At 55.1% G+C, this 14,353-nt stretch overlaps 1 protein-coding gene across 1 annotated transcript in view; it reads left to right on the forward strand.

Moving 5' to 3' along the window:
• PLXNA2 (plexin A2) overlaps positions 1–12,921 on the forward strand; it is a 227,047-nt gene extending 214,126 nt beyond the window's left edge. Inside the window, exons 26-32 of the mRNA XM_027975987.2 lie at positions 201–304; positions 4,785–4,884; positions 6,068–6,258; positions 8,080–8,249; positions 10,767–10,979; positions 11,588–11,738; positions 12,415–12,921. Of these exons, the coding sequence (XP_027831788.2) occupies positions 201–304; positions 4,785–4,884; positions 6,068–6,258; positions 8,080–8,249; positions 10,767–10,979; positions 11,588–11,738; positions 12,415–12,510 (1,025 nt within the window). The 3' untranslated portion in view covers positions 12,511–12,921. The remainder of the gene's footprint in view (positions 1–200; positions 305–4,784; positions 4,885–6,067; positions 6,259–8,079; positions 8,250–10,766; positions 10,980–11,587; positions 11,739–12,414) is intronic.
• Positions 12,922–14,353: the final 1,432 nt, after the last annotated feature.

Here is a 14,353-nt window from a genome sequence, read left to right on the forward strand (position 1 = left end):
CTTCTCCCAGGGCACTGCCTGCTCAGACGTGGCCGCCTCCCAGGAGGCTCCTCCCAGCCTCGCAGCCACAGAGCCCTGGATGTCTTAAGTGCTGTCATTGTGCCCACTTCCGGGAGCCAGGGTTGCCAGGCCCCTAGAGAATGCCCCACGGGGCGGTCCCGGCCCCGCCCCTCACACTGCTGCCCGCCCCCTCCTCCCAGAGTGGCGACAAGGCCGGATCGCCAGGGTCGTGCTACAGGACGAGGACATCACGACCAAGATCGAGGGCGACTGGAAGAGGCTGAACACGCTCATGCACTATCAGGTGAGGGGGCTTTGCGCCAGGGACCCAGGCCCTCCCCAAGTGCCCCTCCCTCTAAGGTTCGCTCTAAGGCCCTCAAGCCCTAAAAGAGTTTCGCTGTCGCCCCTATCTACCGGGGAATCCCTGGTAGCTCAGCTGGTAAAGAATCTGCCTGCAATGTGGGGGACCCTGGTTCAATTCCTGGGTTGCGAAGGTCCCCTGGAGAAGGGATGGGCTGTCCACTCCAGTATTCTTGGGCTTCCCTGGTGGCTCAGCTGGTAAAGAATCCACCCGCTCTGTAGGAGATCTGGGTTCAGTCCCTGGGTTGGGAAGATCTCCTGGAGAAAGGAACAGCTACCCACGCCAGTATTCTTGCCTGGAGAATCCCACAGACTGTAGGAGCCGCTATGGCCCATAGGGTCACAAAAAGTCGGACACGCCTGAGCAGCTAAGCACAGCACAGCGCATCTCCCCTGTCTGACTCCTCCCCGAGTCCAGAGCGGTGATTCTCAGCCCCGCCTGCTGAGTGTCCAGACTCATCCTGAGACAGTGACTTAAGCTCTGGGGTCCGGTGGGACCTTCCCATCCTATACAGAGTGTAGCTCTTCTCGTGCAGAAAAATCGCATCTTTCAGGGACAGGTTCAGAGGCGCTGCCACTTTCTCTGACTTCTGACTAATGCGGCTTACCTTCCGCTTCGCGCCCGCAACGAAGCAGGGAATTGAGTCTTAGTTTCTGCCGCTTATCCGCTGGTGTCCTTGCGGAAGCTGCTTAAGCGCTCGCTCTTCTCATCTGTAAAATGGAGTTAATGGTGATCCCTGCCCCGTGAAGTGGTGAAGAGTAGCCTGAACATAGTAGGTAGAGCGTTCAGCGCACCAGCAGACACACTAAAAGAACAGTCAAAAAAGAAAAATCCCAGCAAAAGAACAAAAGATCCGAGAGGTAGCAGCTCTCACTCTGCTTGCTTCGCAGGGTAACTGCTCACAGCTGGGGTCTCTGTAAGATTAAGCACAGGTAGGCTGGTAGGGATTCTTAAAAAAATACTAAAATAGGAGCTGGAAAGGAGAGTCAGTGAGGGAAATTAAACCAACCAGAGGAAGCGCCTCGGGCTGCAGGACCCTGTGGGACTGCTTGATTAATAGCATCACCCTCTGTCCCTGCCTCACGTGGGGAGGGTGTGCAGGGCTGGCACGCTGGGCTCTCACACACTGAGATGCCAAGGGCCAGGAGGCTGGGGGTCCTAAAAGCCAGCAGGACCTGGCTGGGAGCCTCTCAGCGCACACAGAAAGCTAGGGGAGGGGCAGAATCCCCAAAACGTTCCCTTCCACGCTCCATCCTCCTCGCTGACTTGCATTTGCCAGGCTGACACCTGGCCTGGACTCCCACCCTAAATGGAGACCGTGAGGTATAGTGAGAAGAGAAGAGGGCTTGTGAGCGCTGTTTAAACCCCTGCTTCCCCGCTTGCCGGTGATGTGACTTTAATCTCCCTGAACCCTGAGCTCTTCATGAATGGATGGAGACACGGTCCTGAGTTGCGAATGTGGTTGGGAATGTTAGAAACACAGGCGAGGTTTCCCAGGATGTGTGTACCTCTCCATAGTAGCTGTAATCACGCTGTTGATCCCGCCCCACCCCGCTTCACACTGCGGAAAGCATCCTGTAGCACAGTTGTCATGAACCAATTAGAACCGAAGAAGAAAGTGCGAAAGAAAAGAGCGTTGCGCCCCCAATTTATGTTTCTCAAAGGCAGCGATGCGCTGCCCCTCTGTCTTTGCTGCCCTAAGGCTTAGTAACGGGCTGTCTGTCCTGTGACTCCCAGTCAGAAGAACGGAATATTCTTCATCACAGTGTTCATCACGCACAGCACTTTCAATTCCCCAGTGTCTTTTATCATTCATGTATTCATTCATTCCTCAAATATTTACTGAGATTTACTCTGTGCGAGGCACTTCCCACATGCCAGCCCTGCGTGACAGGGGACAACAGGGATTTTTCTTCCCTTTGAGAGGTGGCGGTGATGGTGGTGATGGTGAAGATGACGGTGATGATGATGGTGGCAGAATGATGATGGTGATGATGGTGATGGTGGTGATGTGAAGATGATGGTGGTGATGGTGATGGTAAAGACAGTGATGATGATGATGGTGGTGATGTGATGATGTGATGATGGTGTTGATGGTGAAGATGATGGTGATGGTGGTGGTGATGATGGTGGTGATGGTGAAGATGGTGGTGATGGTGGTGATGGTGGTGATGGTGGTGATGGTGGTGGTGAAGATGATGGTGATGGCGGTGGTGATGATGTGATGATGGTAGTGATGGTGAAGATCACAGTGGTGGTGGTGGTGAAGATGGTGGTGAAGGTGACAGTGATGGTGGTGATGGTGGTGATGGTGGTGATGATGGTGGTGATGTGATGGTGACAGCGGTGATGATGATGGTGAGGACGATGGTGGTGATGTGATGATGATGGTGAAGCTGATGGTGGTGGTGATGGTGATCATAATAGCAATAGTAACCCCAGCATTTACTGACTCTCACTGGGCACCAGGCACTGCGCTCCACCTCTGCTCACTCTAACACTGTTAATCTTCACAACAAACCTAGACACAATTATTATCCCCTTTGACAAAGGAGACAGTTGAGGCACAGAGAGCTTAAGTGGCTTTCCCGAAGCCGTGTCGCTAGTAAGTGCAGAGGCAACGTCGGACCCCGCCAGGCACCTTGACCACGGCTTTGCATCACGTGTTGGGCGAGAGAAAAACTGGAGACTGAGGACAAGAGCGATTTAGTGATGAGACCGGGAACTGAGTTCAACTGTGGTCATTCCAGTCACCTTGTGAATCTCTCTTTAGATGACAACAAGCCATAAATGATAGCGCAATCCATTCTCCCCGGGAGAATAAACCCTTGCCCCTGCCAGGCGTTCAAGTATCATTTCTAGGATGCTAGTTGCAGAGCTCCTGAAAGATTGAGGTGGCGCGTTTCCCCTTCGTGTCAGACCTGGTGCAAGCTGCCCACGGTCCGCAGAGCTCCCCCCCCTCCCCCGGGAAGTAACTACGCCTTGGCATCTTCCAGGCACTGTGAAGAGCCCTGGACCCTGCAGCTTTATGCCATCAAGTCAAAGCATTGCCCTGTTGTTACCCTCCCAGGAGTCAAAGGTCCTTGGAGCCCCTACAGGAGAAAAATCTGCATAACCTTAATTAACAAAGAGATTTTTAAAAACTTCCTGGGCTCCCGCAGATTTATAGGGAGGGTGAAATTAAACACCACCGCTAAAACTGGCTATCAGGGAATCTCGTTAGCACTAATGTTCATTTATAGTTTGACTTCCCAACATTTAATTCTTTTTTGGTGGGAGAGAGGGACTGACAATTTAAGACCCAGAAAGATGGTTTTACGACTGGTGCAGCTATAAATCAAACTTATAAAGTTCATAAAAATTGTTAAAATAAAAAATGGTTTAATAGGAATGTTTTATGGCCCATAACATTATTATAGCTGTTTTATTCCCTCTGCGTTAGGGGTTTAATTGGATCGCCACAATTCTGGGGATTCTCCATTTTTATTGGATGGAGGGTAATCTTAAATCAAAATGGCCCCAAATGTCTTCAATATGGGGCCTCATTTATCAGCCATCGCCCTGCAGGCTGGGTGCTGAGCCTCGGCACCCTCACAGAGGACACGCAAGACACCTTCTTTCTCTCTTGAGTCCCCAGGAGCGGCTGCCCTCTGGGGAAGCTCCTCAAGGTGGCTGAACCATTATAGGACCCAGGCCAGAAAAAAATCAGAGCCAAAGGGAAAAATGGGCTCAGACCAGGGTGTCTTGAAATAAAATCCCGAATTAGAATGTGATGAGAAGAACACGTGCTCTGGAGCCCGACAGCCTGGTGGCCAGTTTCAGCTCTATCGTATGTGAAGCGTGTGACCTTGAAGGACGAAGCTCAGCCGCTCAGGGCTTTGGTTCCTCCTCTGTAAAATGGGGACAGTCGTACGTAACTCACGGAGCTGAAGGCAGGCTGGGCTACCCCAGCTCCCTCTAACAGAAACACAAAGCACATGGATACCTTGACTTTTTTTTACTAGTCACATTTAAAAAGTAAAGATGAACGGATGAACGTGATGTTAACAACGTTGTCTCCAACACCACTGATCTAAGATAATTGTCATTTAAACACGCAATCAACATAAACATTACTAATGAGACAGTTCGTATACCTTTATTCAGCCTCAGTCATTGAAATTCAGTGTGTCTTGTACATTTCCAGCATACCTGAGCGCAAACCCTTCCCGGGCATCTCCCTTTGGTCTAGTCAGACTGTAAAAGCCCAGCAGCTACAGGTGGCAAGTAGCTACCATACTGATAGCAGCAATGATTATTCCTAGCATTCCTCAACTCCGCACCCTCTACCCCTACCTATTCCATCAGCTTCTAGAAGTATCAACAATCCCATTTCCCTAGGTGCCAACATCCACCCGAAGTGTCTCTCTCGTATCCTCCCCAGGTGTCAGACAGATCGGTGGTGGCCCTGGTCCCCAAGCAGACCTCCTCCTACAACATCCCCGCCTCCGCCAGCATCTCCCGGACGTCCATCAGCAGATACGGTGAGGACCGCAGAGGCGGCCTGGGCGGCCAGGGGTGTCTTCTGTGACTCCAGGGGCTGCTCCCCACCCCTGCGGACAGTGGGAGGCCTGTGCCGCTGCTGCAGCTGGCCTGCAATCAGAGAAGTCTGGAATGGCCCGTCTCCTTGGGGCTGTGGCACCAGATGGCACCGTGACTCTTTCCTTCGATAGCCCAGGTCTGATGGAGGCATCTGAAGGGCCCAGAACCAAGGAGGCCCTTGGATGGGACGTTCGCAGAAACCAGTCCCAGTGTATGCTTACTGTCCTGGCTGAATCATTAACAACGTCCCCCTTTAGCTCTCAGTGATACGGACCAAATAACTTCCCTGGTGGCGCAGATGGTAAAGAACCTGCCCACAATGCAGGAGACCCAGGCTCGATTCCCTGGGTTGGGAAGGTCCCCTGGAGAAGGAAATGGCCACCCGCTCCAGCATTCTTGCCTGGAGAATCCCATGGACAGAGGAGCCTGGGGGGGCTACAGTCTATGGGTCGCAGTCCGACGCAACTGAAGGGACTAACGCTTTCGCCTCGCTTCCCCTTTGGCTCTCAGTAGTATCCCGAAGTGGGCATTGGGATGGCCATCCCAGGCCTTCCAGCCCCGAGTGCTGGGCCCCCAGTGCCCTCTGGGGATGAGGTTGAGGAGTTTCCGTTCCTCTAGTTCTGGGTGGTGCTAGGCTTCAAGCCGTCCAGCCAAAGGACCCTGCAGGCCTGAAGGCAGCAGTTGCAGGCGGGGCTCAGGCAGCTCTGTATTCTGGGCCCTAAGTAGGAAGGAGCCTTAACTCCCGAGAGGGAGCTTTTCCATCCACAGACCCTTAGTGTCCACACTTCGATCAGAGCCCCGTGAGAATATCTGGCTGACATTCCACCTATTGATTGGTCTTTGCTGGAAGCGTCAGGGATGGAGGTACTCCTGTATTCCCCAGGGCCACTCCAGCTCACAGAATTTCCAGAGCCTCGTTTTGGTAACAGGATTTCAGGCTGTCTTCACACCAGCCAAGCATCACTAAAATAACTCACCAGACGTGAAACCCCAAGGGCTCCCTTCCAATCAAGACTGGCTTGTTCTTAGTGAGGGCAGCGGGGGGGCAGGGATTCTAGAAGGGTTCTACCCGCAAGGGTGAGGAAACGCGCCGCTCACGGGCCTGCGCCGCTCCCTTCCCCGCAGACTCCTCCTTCAGGTACACAGGCAGCCCCGACAGCCTGCGGTCGCGGGCACCCATGATCACCCCGGACCTGGAGAGCGGGGTCAAGGTGTGGCACCTGGTGAAGAACCACGACCACGGGGACCAGAAGGAGGGGGACCGGGGCAGCAAGATGGTGTCGGAGATCTACCTGACCCGGCTGCTGGCCACCAAGGTAACAGCCCCTGCTCTGCCCCGGCCCAGGGAGGGCACCCCAGAGATGTGTCCTGCCCCAGCCCCTACCCAGCCCACAGCGTAGGAAGGATCCCATGGGCTCTGCCCCTCAAGGGGACCCACCTGGACAAGGAGGGCCTCGTCCTGGGGCACACTTCCCTAGAGATCAGGCCACTGCTGTTTTCCACCCTGCGGCAAAAATCACAGTGGTCTGCCCGGCTCACTCAAAAGCTCCCGTTACTCCGCAGAGGACCAGTGCTCTCGCTTCTGGGTCCCCATATCCCTCAAGAAGATACTGGGGTTTTTATTGGTAAATATGAAATGGACGGACATGCCGTCTTCCTCTATCAGTGCCTTCTCTACCCCTTTCTGCCCACACTGGGAGGAAAAGCATGAAGCCCTGGTCTGTCTGGTAATCTAAGAGAAAGCTTCCCCTTCCCCATTCCATCACGTGTGTGCGTGCTAAGTCGCTTCAGTCAAGTCCAACTCTTTGCAACTTCATGGGCAGTAGCTTTCCAGGCTCCTCTGTCTGTGGGATTCTCCAGGCAAGAATACTGGAGTGGGCTGCCGTTTCCTCCTTCAGGGAGTCTTCCTGACCCAGGGATCAAACCCATGTCTCTTGAGTCTCTTGCATTGGCAGGCGAGTTCTTTACCACTAGCCACCTGGGAAGCCCTCTCATCTACCCCCACAAATGCTGGCAGAAGCTGAGATCTAAAGCAGCCTGCCAGCCTCCCCAGCAGAGAACAGTATACCTATAAGCATAGCAACCATATATAGCTTGTATTTGACAGGACTCTCCTCCACTGAACCAACAAAAATGCTGCTGAAATTCTAATACAGTGGCTTCTCAGACTTGTTCCCTGAAGTGTCACAGAAATACGCCATTAGAGAATGTGTCTCAAATTTTGCTTCAAATAATATGCTGATAAGAGACCAGACTTCCCAAGTGGCTCAGTGGTAAAGAATCCATCTGCCAGATCAGGAGATAACAGGAGATATGGATTCTGTCCCTGGGTCAGGAAGCTCCCCAGGAGGAGGGCATGGCAACCCACTCCAGTATGTTTGCCTGGGAAATCCCACAGACAGAAGAGCCTGGCGGGTTACAGTCCATGGGGTTGCAAAGAGTTGGACACAACTTAGCAACTGCATGCTCACAAAGAGACATCAAAAGGTTGGACATTTACTGACCTTCAGAGATATTTCTTGAACCTGCAAACTGTGGGCCCCAGGCCCAGCCTTGGCCCTGCCCCCCGATACCCTCCAAGGCCCCGTGATCAGGGCTGTGCCTGAGCGTTCTGGGATCTGTACCCTCCGCCCCACCCTGACTCCAGACCCCACTTATCCCAGGCTGCTAACACAGTGAGCCTCTTCACACCTTCCTGCCAGGCCCTCTGTGGTCCTCCCCTGCTCCTGCTGGGAGGGTCCCTGTCCTCTGGCTGGTTCTTTAGATGGCCTCTCATACCCTCTCATACCAGCCGGTGCCGCTCATTCCCTGTGGGAAGCCTGAGCTCAGAGCACTTGCTGTCTTTGATCAAACTCCCCCTGCCCGCACCCACCCGGCAGGGACACAAGCATAAGTGTGCATGTGGCTCCTGGTTGGAGGCGGTTCTTCCTGGAAACCTGCAGCCCATCAGTCCTTCCCACCTCCCCGACACCCCAGAAGGACCCTCATTCCCCGACCTCCGCCGTCCTGTCTGCACAGCCTGGTGTCGCAGACAGATTTCCGAGGCAGGGTCAGTCCAAGCAAGGCACCATCCGGCCTGTGCGTCTGCGGCCGGCCCCCCTCCCCCACCTCACTCTCTCCCACCGCCCCTCTCCCAGGGCACCCTGCAGAAGTTCGTGGACGACTTGTTTGAGACCTTGTTCAGCACTGTGCACCGGGGCAGCGCGCTCCCCCTGGCCATCAAGTACATGTTCGATTTCCTGGATGAGCAGGCAGACAGACACAGCATCCATGACACAGACGTGCGGCACACTTGGAAGAGCAACTGGTAAACCCCTCGGGCAGCCCAGGGCGGGCTGCAGCCTGGCAAGGCCAGGACCAGGGCGTGGGGGCGTGGGGTAGGGCCCAGCAGAGACCAGGGCGTGGGGGCGTGGGGTAGGGCCCAGCAGGGACCAGGGAGATGGGGGGGTAGAACCTGTTCTCTGCTGTGGCTGGGTAATCCAAGGCTCCTAGGACATATGCTCCACAGACCTGATGTGTGCCCCAGGCGCAAGGCAGGGCCCTCCCGGCACAGGGCCCAGCACCAGGACACACACACACTGGAGCTCCTGCCCTTTCAGGCCGAGACCCTTCCCCAGGCCACACCTCCTTCTCTCTGACTTGTGGTTCTCAGGAAAGGGAGCCGGGGGGAACCCACACACAGAGCCACATCCCAGACGACTGAGCAGCGGGCCAGGCAGCATGGGGCCTCCCGAGCACAGCAGATCTTGGGCACGTCCTGGCACGAGGAGAGCCCTGCATTAAACTCAGACCCCTGGGGAGGCTGGCCAGTGCTGGGGGAGAGCTTGCACCTGCCGTGAACTTGAGCTCACCAATGAGCGAAGGCTGTTGCACACGCGACCCCTTAAGGCCCGGCTCCGTGGCTCTCAGGAAGCCGCAGGCAGGAGGTCCCATGGGCCTGACTCCGTCCCCGGAGGGGCCCTCCCTGGGCAGACCCAGCAGAGGGAGAGACGGCTCCCCAAGGCCCTTCGCACAAGACGTCTCTCTGCTGGGTTTTGAACCTGGATCTCAGACCACTCTGAAGACAGGCCCTCATGTCCCGCCAGGCCTGGCCAAGAGCCAGAGCACAGACCTTCCCTCAGGAGGGAGCAGAGAGAGGGCAGAGAGGAGGGCCAGGCCTGGAGTTGGGCAGGCCGCCCACACAGCTGTCTGGACTCAGCCCTTACCTCGGAAAACAGAGCCGGCACAGATGGGCCCCGGCTGTTATTTAGGAATCCAAAGTCCTAGCAACCAGCCAAACACTGGGGGAAAACCCGGCCTCGGACCCCACCTATTCCTCCCTTTCCGGGGTGTTGTGGCTGCCAAGCCCTCCAGAGGCCACAGCTTTTGATCACAGCAGAGCGAAGCGAAGAGGTCTGGTGGTCTCGGGGCGTGGAGCCCCCCAGGGCAGGCCCCTGAGACCGGCCTTCCATCCGCATTCCCAGGGCCCGTGCTGTGGCTCTGCCGTGGCTTTGGAGCTCCCCTCCACCGCCACCCCCAGGCCGGCCCGGAAATCAAGAGAAAGTTCTGGATTGTCCTCCTCCCCGTGCCTGCTGTATCTGGGCAAGTCATAGAAACGCCCTCCCCTGGATTTGTGGCAGGGACAGCCCTCTTAGCCAGACCTCAGATACCTAATGTCCAAGGAGAGAACACTGGAAGGTTTCAGAGCTGCTGGGAAAGGGAGAGTGGACCAGAGGAGCCACCTCTTCACCCAGGCCGCCCCCTCCAGGTTAAATGAAGGATCCCTCGTTTCACTGCAAAGATAGGCGGAAGTCCTAATGGAAGGCCTTGGATCTGGGCAAAGCTGATCTTTCCCAACACTTGGCATGGGCCGTGGAGACATTTGGGAAGGTCTGGGGTCCAGGAGATTCAAGAGACAAGGAAGGAGAGAGGGGAGGTCAGCCCAGAGGACAAATGGGGACAGAGCTCACTGCAGAGAGGAGCCCAAAGAGTTAAGGGCCAGCGGGCGGCTGGAGAGGAGGCCAAGTTGGAAAAGGCCACAGAAACAGCAGCTGTTCTGGTTTTGAAGGGGAATAAATGGGCTTATCCTCCTCACGGCCAAAGGAGCAGAGAAAACGCATTCTCCTCCGATTATAAATTCCCCGAGTCGCAGAAAGAATTCTCCTAACGACTGATCAGTTGCTCTCAGGGTGGGAAAAACGCAGCGCCCCAGCGAGTCATTCCCAGCGTGCCAACAATGGCCTCCTCTTCTGCCTCTGCCCCTGCCCGGAGCTGAGAACGCCCTGGGGAGCGCCCTGAAAGAGCTGTTCCCAGGGGAGCCCATTCCTCCGCCCAGCGTGGCGGGGCCAGCCCTGGGAAGCGGCCAGCCAGCCTGGCTGGGCGGGGAACCCAGGTGGGGCCTTTGTGCCCACTCCGAGGCTGGGGCTGCCGCCCCGTCCTTCCGGACAATGGCCGCAGTCACCAGGAAGGGGCCTCTGGGAGCCTGGGGGCTTTGTCTGGGGCTCTGAGAAAGCGGTGCAGGGCCTCTAGACTTAGGCTCCCCCAGGAGCACAGGAGTCTTTGGAAAAGACCTCCAGGAGGAAGTAAAGCCACCCCATGCCCACCTCGGAGCAGTTGTAGCACGAGGTCAGCGCCTCCCGTTAGGGCACAATGGGGCTCCTTCTCTTCCAGCATCAGTCAAAGCTAAGGCTTAATTCGCAGCCCTGGCTGGACCAGTTGTCTGTGATTCCGTTCCCTTGCCCTTCAGAGAGAATTTTGCATTTGTGGGGTTGGAAGGAATATTAGTGGATGGCACGGGGCCGGGCCCAGACGCAGCCCTCAGAGACCCCTCTGCCCTCTCCTCCAGCCTCCCTCTGCGCTTCTGGGTGAATGTGATCAAGAACCCCCAGTTTGTATTTGACATCCACAAGGGCAGCATCACGGACGCCTGCCTCTCCGTGGTGGCCCAGACCTTCATGGACTCTTGCTCAACTTCAGAGCACCGGCTGGGCAAGGACTCCCCTTCCAACAAGCTGCTCTACGCCAAGGACATCCCCAGCTACAAGAGCTGGGTGGAGAGGTCAGTAGTATCCTGAGGACCGGTCCAGCCCCCAGTGCCTGCTCCATTCCCTCCTCTGGGCTTCACTGACCAAGGACTCAAAGCCCTGCTTGTGGTCCCTTCCAGACCTCATGCTCACCTTTTTCTCCTTTGCCCAGAGTTCCTGCTGGGGGAGGAAAAGGGAGCTTTGCACCCCCTGAGTCAGATTTAGCATTCTGATCACCCTTTACTGAGCATATGCTAAGCACCCAGCACTTTGATGAAGATGTTGTGTGTATCATCTCACTAAAATACCAACAGAGCAGTGAAGTAGGTCCTATTATCATCCCCTTTTTACTGAGGAGGCCACTGATGCCAAGCGACTTACCAAGGACACACAGCTAGCAGGGCGCTGACCTGGAATGTGAATACTGAGAGTCTGGTCACAGCACTGCAGACTCTGGCCTGAGGGAGAACAAGTGTCCAGGCCCCAAACTCAGCTTGAGAGCAGAGGCCAGAGCAAGCTTCATTAGAAGAGGAACAGGGAAGCAGGAGGGGACACCCATCCTCTCTGGGGTCCTGGGGTCAGGGGACGGACAGGCGAGTCTTTGCTGAGCCCCTCACCAAGGAGCCTGTCCTCTCTATGGCAGATACTATGCAGACATCACCAAACTCCCCGCCATCAGTGACCAGGACATGAACGCCTACCTCGCCGAGCAGTCCCGCCTGCATGCTGTGGAGTTCAACATGCTGAGTGCCCTCAATGAGATCTACTCCTATGTCAGCAAGTACAGCGAAGAGGTGAGGCAGAAATCCGCCCCGAGAGGGCCAGGCAGGTTAACCAGAAAGCCAGGCTCCATCCTTAAACAACAGCAATGGGTGATAATTCCGAAAACATTCACGGAGTCAAAAAGTCAGCCGCTCTTCCTTTGGAAGGCAGCCTGTCCTCTCCTGATTCATCCTGTGCTTTCTTATGCCTTATTTTGTCTTGTCTTCATTGCTAATGCAATACGTAACACTTTTACTGAATATTGTCATTGTTGCCCAGTTCAAAGTAGATGATGAATTTCATCCCTTCTGAAACAGCGAATCAGACTATTCTTTGCAGTTGGGCAGAAGCTGTCAGCTGAAATATTTCAGACAGACAGGTGGACATGGCTAGACCCTGAAGAGGACAACTTCAGGACAGCAAGTCTTGTATCAGCATCATACCTGAACGCAGTAATAGCAGAGGTCGTCATGGTATAGCTAAGGCTTACACAGCACTTCCTGTATGCCTAATGTTTTAAAAGCTTTCGATAAATACATGCAGGCACACACATACGTATATCATACCCCTGTTCAGGTGATCATCCGCGTTATTTAGAGTTGTGCTCGTTGGGCAGGATGGAAAGGCAGACGGAAGGATGAAGGGTGAGGGGAAAGCCATCTCGCATACTGAGTGCTGAGCCTGCCCACCTTTGTTTTCATCCCTCAGCTCATCGGCGCGCTGGAGCAGGACGAACAGGCGCGGCGCCAGCGGCTGGCGTACAAGGTGGAACAGCTCATCAACGCCATGTCCATTGAGAGCTGAGAGACGGAGCCTCCCATTCCTGGGAAGAGGGACCCACGAAAGCTGTCACACTGGGCATCTCAGAAGGAAGGACAAGTGAAGGGGGTCAGGCCCCAGAGCTTGCTGTCTCCTGAGACCCTAACCCTGGGGAGAGGGGAGGGCCCCTCTCCCCACGCCAGCCAAGTTTCGTCCCAGCTGGTCCCTGCAGGGAGAGACCAGCGGCGTCACAGCCACCCACAACGAGAGGGACGCAGGGGCCCGGAGAAGGTGGTTCTTCAAGCTGAGAGGCGCAGCTGGGCACGGTTCTGCCTCTGTGACTGCTGCTTTGCATGAAAACTCATTTGATGTATATTGGGGAAATAATGAGAACTTTATTTAATTTTTTTTAAGAAAAAGGAAAACCAGAAATAAAACAAAAAGCCTCCCTGTTCATCCCGTCCAACTTTCGTTTAATTCTGCTTTCTGTCCCCCTTCCTTCTTTTGCCCCGTCCCTCCTTCCTCGCACAACTCCTGGTTCCCAACAACTGGAAAAAAAGCCTACAAAGAGATGCTGAGAGAAATTGATCGTTTCCTTGCCTTTGAAACCTTCTTTGTCTAAGAAGTGAGGAGGAGAAGAATGAGCACAAGTTGACACCAAATGCTCCGAAGGAAGAGTGGCCGAAGGAAGAGTGGCCGATGAAACCAGAAGAGGTGGGGAAGGTGGGACTTTGCACCAACAGCCGAGCCCCCGGGCTCCACCTGCTGACAGCAAGCTGAGCTTTATGTCCACACGTCCGTGCGTCCTCTTCTCCAGCAGACATGTGTGTCTCAAGAGCACCAATGCTTTTTGCTACTGTTTGGTTGTTTTCTTTAAACCCAAACCTCAACAACTGAGGAGCTGATTTTGGTACTTTTCCTTCGGGTTTCCCTACCGTGACTACCAGACATGAAAGCTGGGCCTCTCTCAGAGGGGACGCCCGGTCTCCCGAAGGACGCTGGGCAGCTCTGCCTTATATCCATCCCCGTTGTAAACCAGGCTCCCCGGGAGCAGGGCCCTGGAGGAGTGCGGGCCAGGCCTCTGGGAGGTTCCGTTCGGGAGCCAACGGGGGGACATGGGTGTTCAGACTCTGCTCCAGTCCGCCCGTGGTTTCTTACAATTAAAAAGAAAACAAAAATCAAACACTGTTTACAGCAAGCAATACTTGAAGAGCATAGGTTCAAGAAGCTGCAGTATTTATTGTTGTGCTTTCTTTGTTTTATTCTCTCGTGCCTAGAGAGGGGAGACAACCCTTCGCTCGTAGGCGGACGCTCCTGATGGTCTGAGCACTAGAGAGGCCGCAGTAGAGAGGACTGTAGCATCCCCAGGCTGCGTCTTCTGCCTCTCTCTCTCTCTCTCTCTCTGCCTCTCGCGTCCTCCTGAGTTCAAAGGACTAATGGGTGGCTTCCAACTGGGCTTCTGTCTTTCCTGCTGACACCTAAATCCATGGATGCCCAGCCGTCCTGAGTGTAGTTTCCAGATAAAGAGACCAAAGCTCCACGCCCTGATCCAGAGGCCCTGTGGAAGGCAGTGGGGGCATCTCGGGGAAGGACCCCCACAACACTGGTGCAGAGCCCTGGTGACTGGACAGCCACCAGCTTCCAGGCCTCCTACCCTGGTGAGGATCCAAGCAGCCAGCTCCAAGTTCTCTGCAGGCAGCCACAGAGAGGGTGGAAAGGATGAGAGAAAGGCGAGGGATGGGAAGAGAAGCCGCTGGAGAGGTCCCATCTGCCTTGCTCTGCAAGGGGCCGCAGTGCTGGGAAGTGGGACCAGGGAGAGACCAGACCAGGGTCACTTCCTCTGCAATTAACTCGGCCCCGGCTCCTCTGGGCCAGGATTTACCTTCAA

Source organism: Ovis aries, chromosome 12 (genome assembly GCF_016772045.2).
Source record: "Ovis aries strain OAR_USU_Benz2616 breed Rambouillet chromosome 12, ARS-UI_Ramb_v3.0, whole genome shotgun sequence".
NCBI classification, from domain to species: Eukaryota; Metazoa; Chordata; class Mammalia; order Artiodactyla; family Bovidae; genus Ovis; species Ovis aries.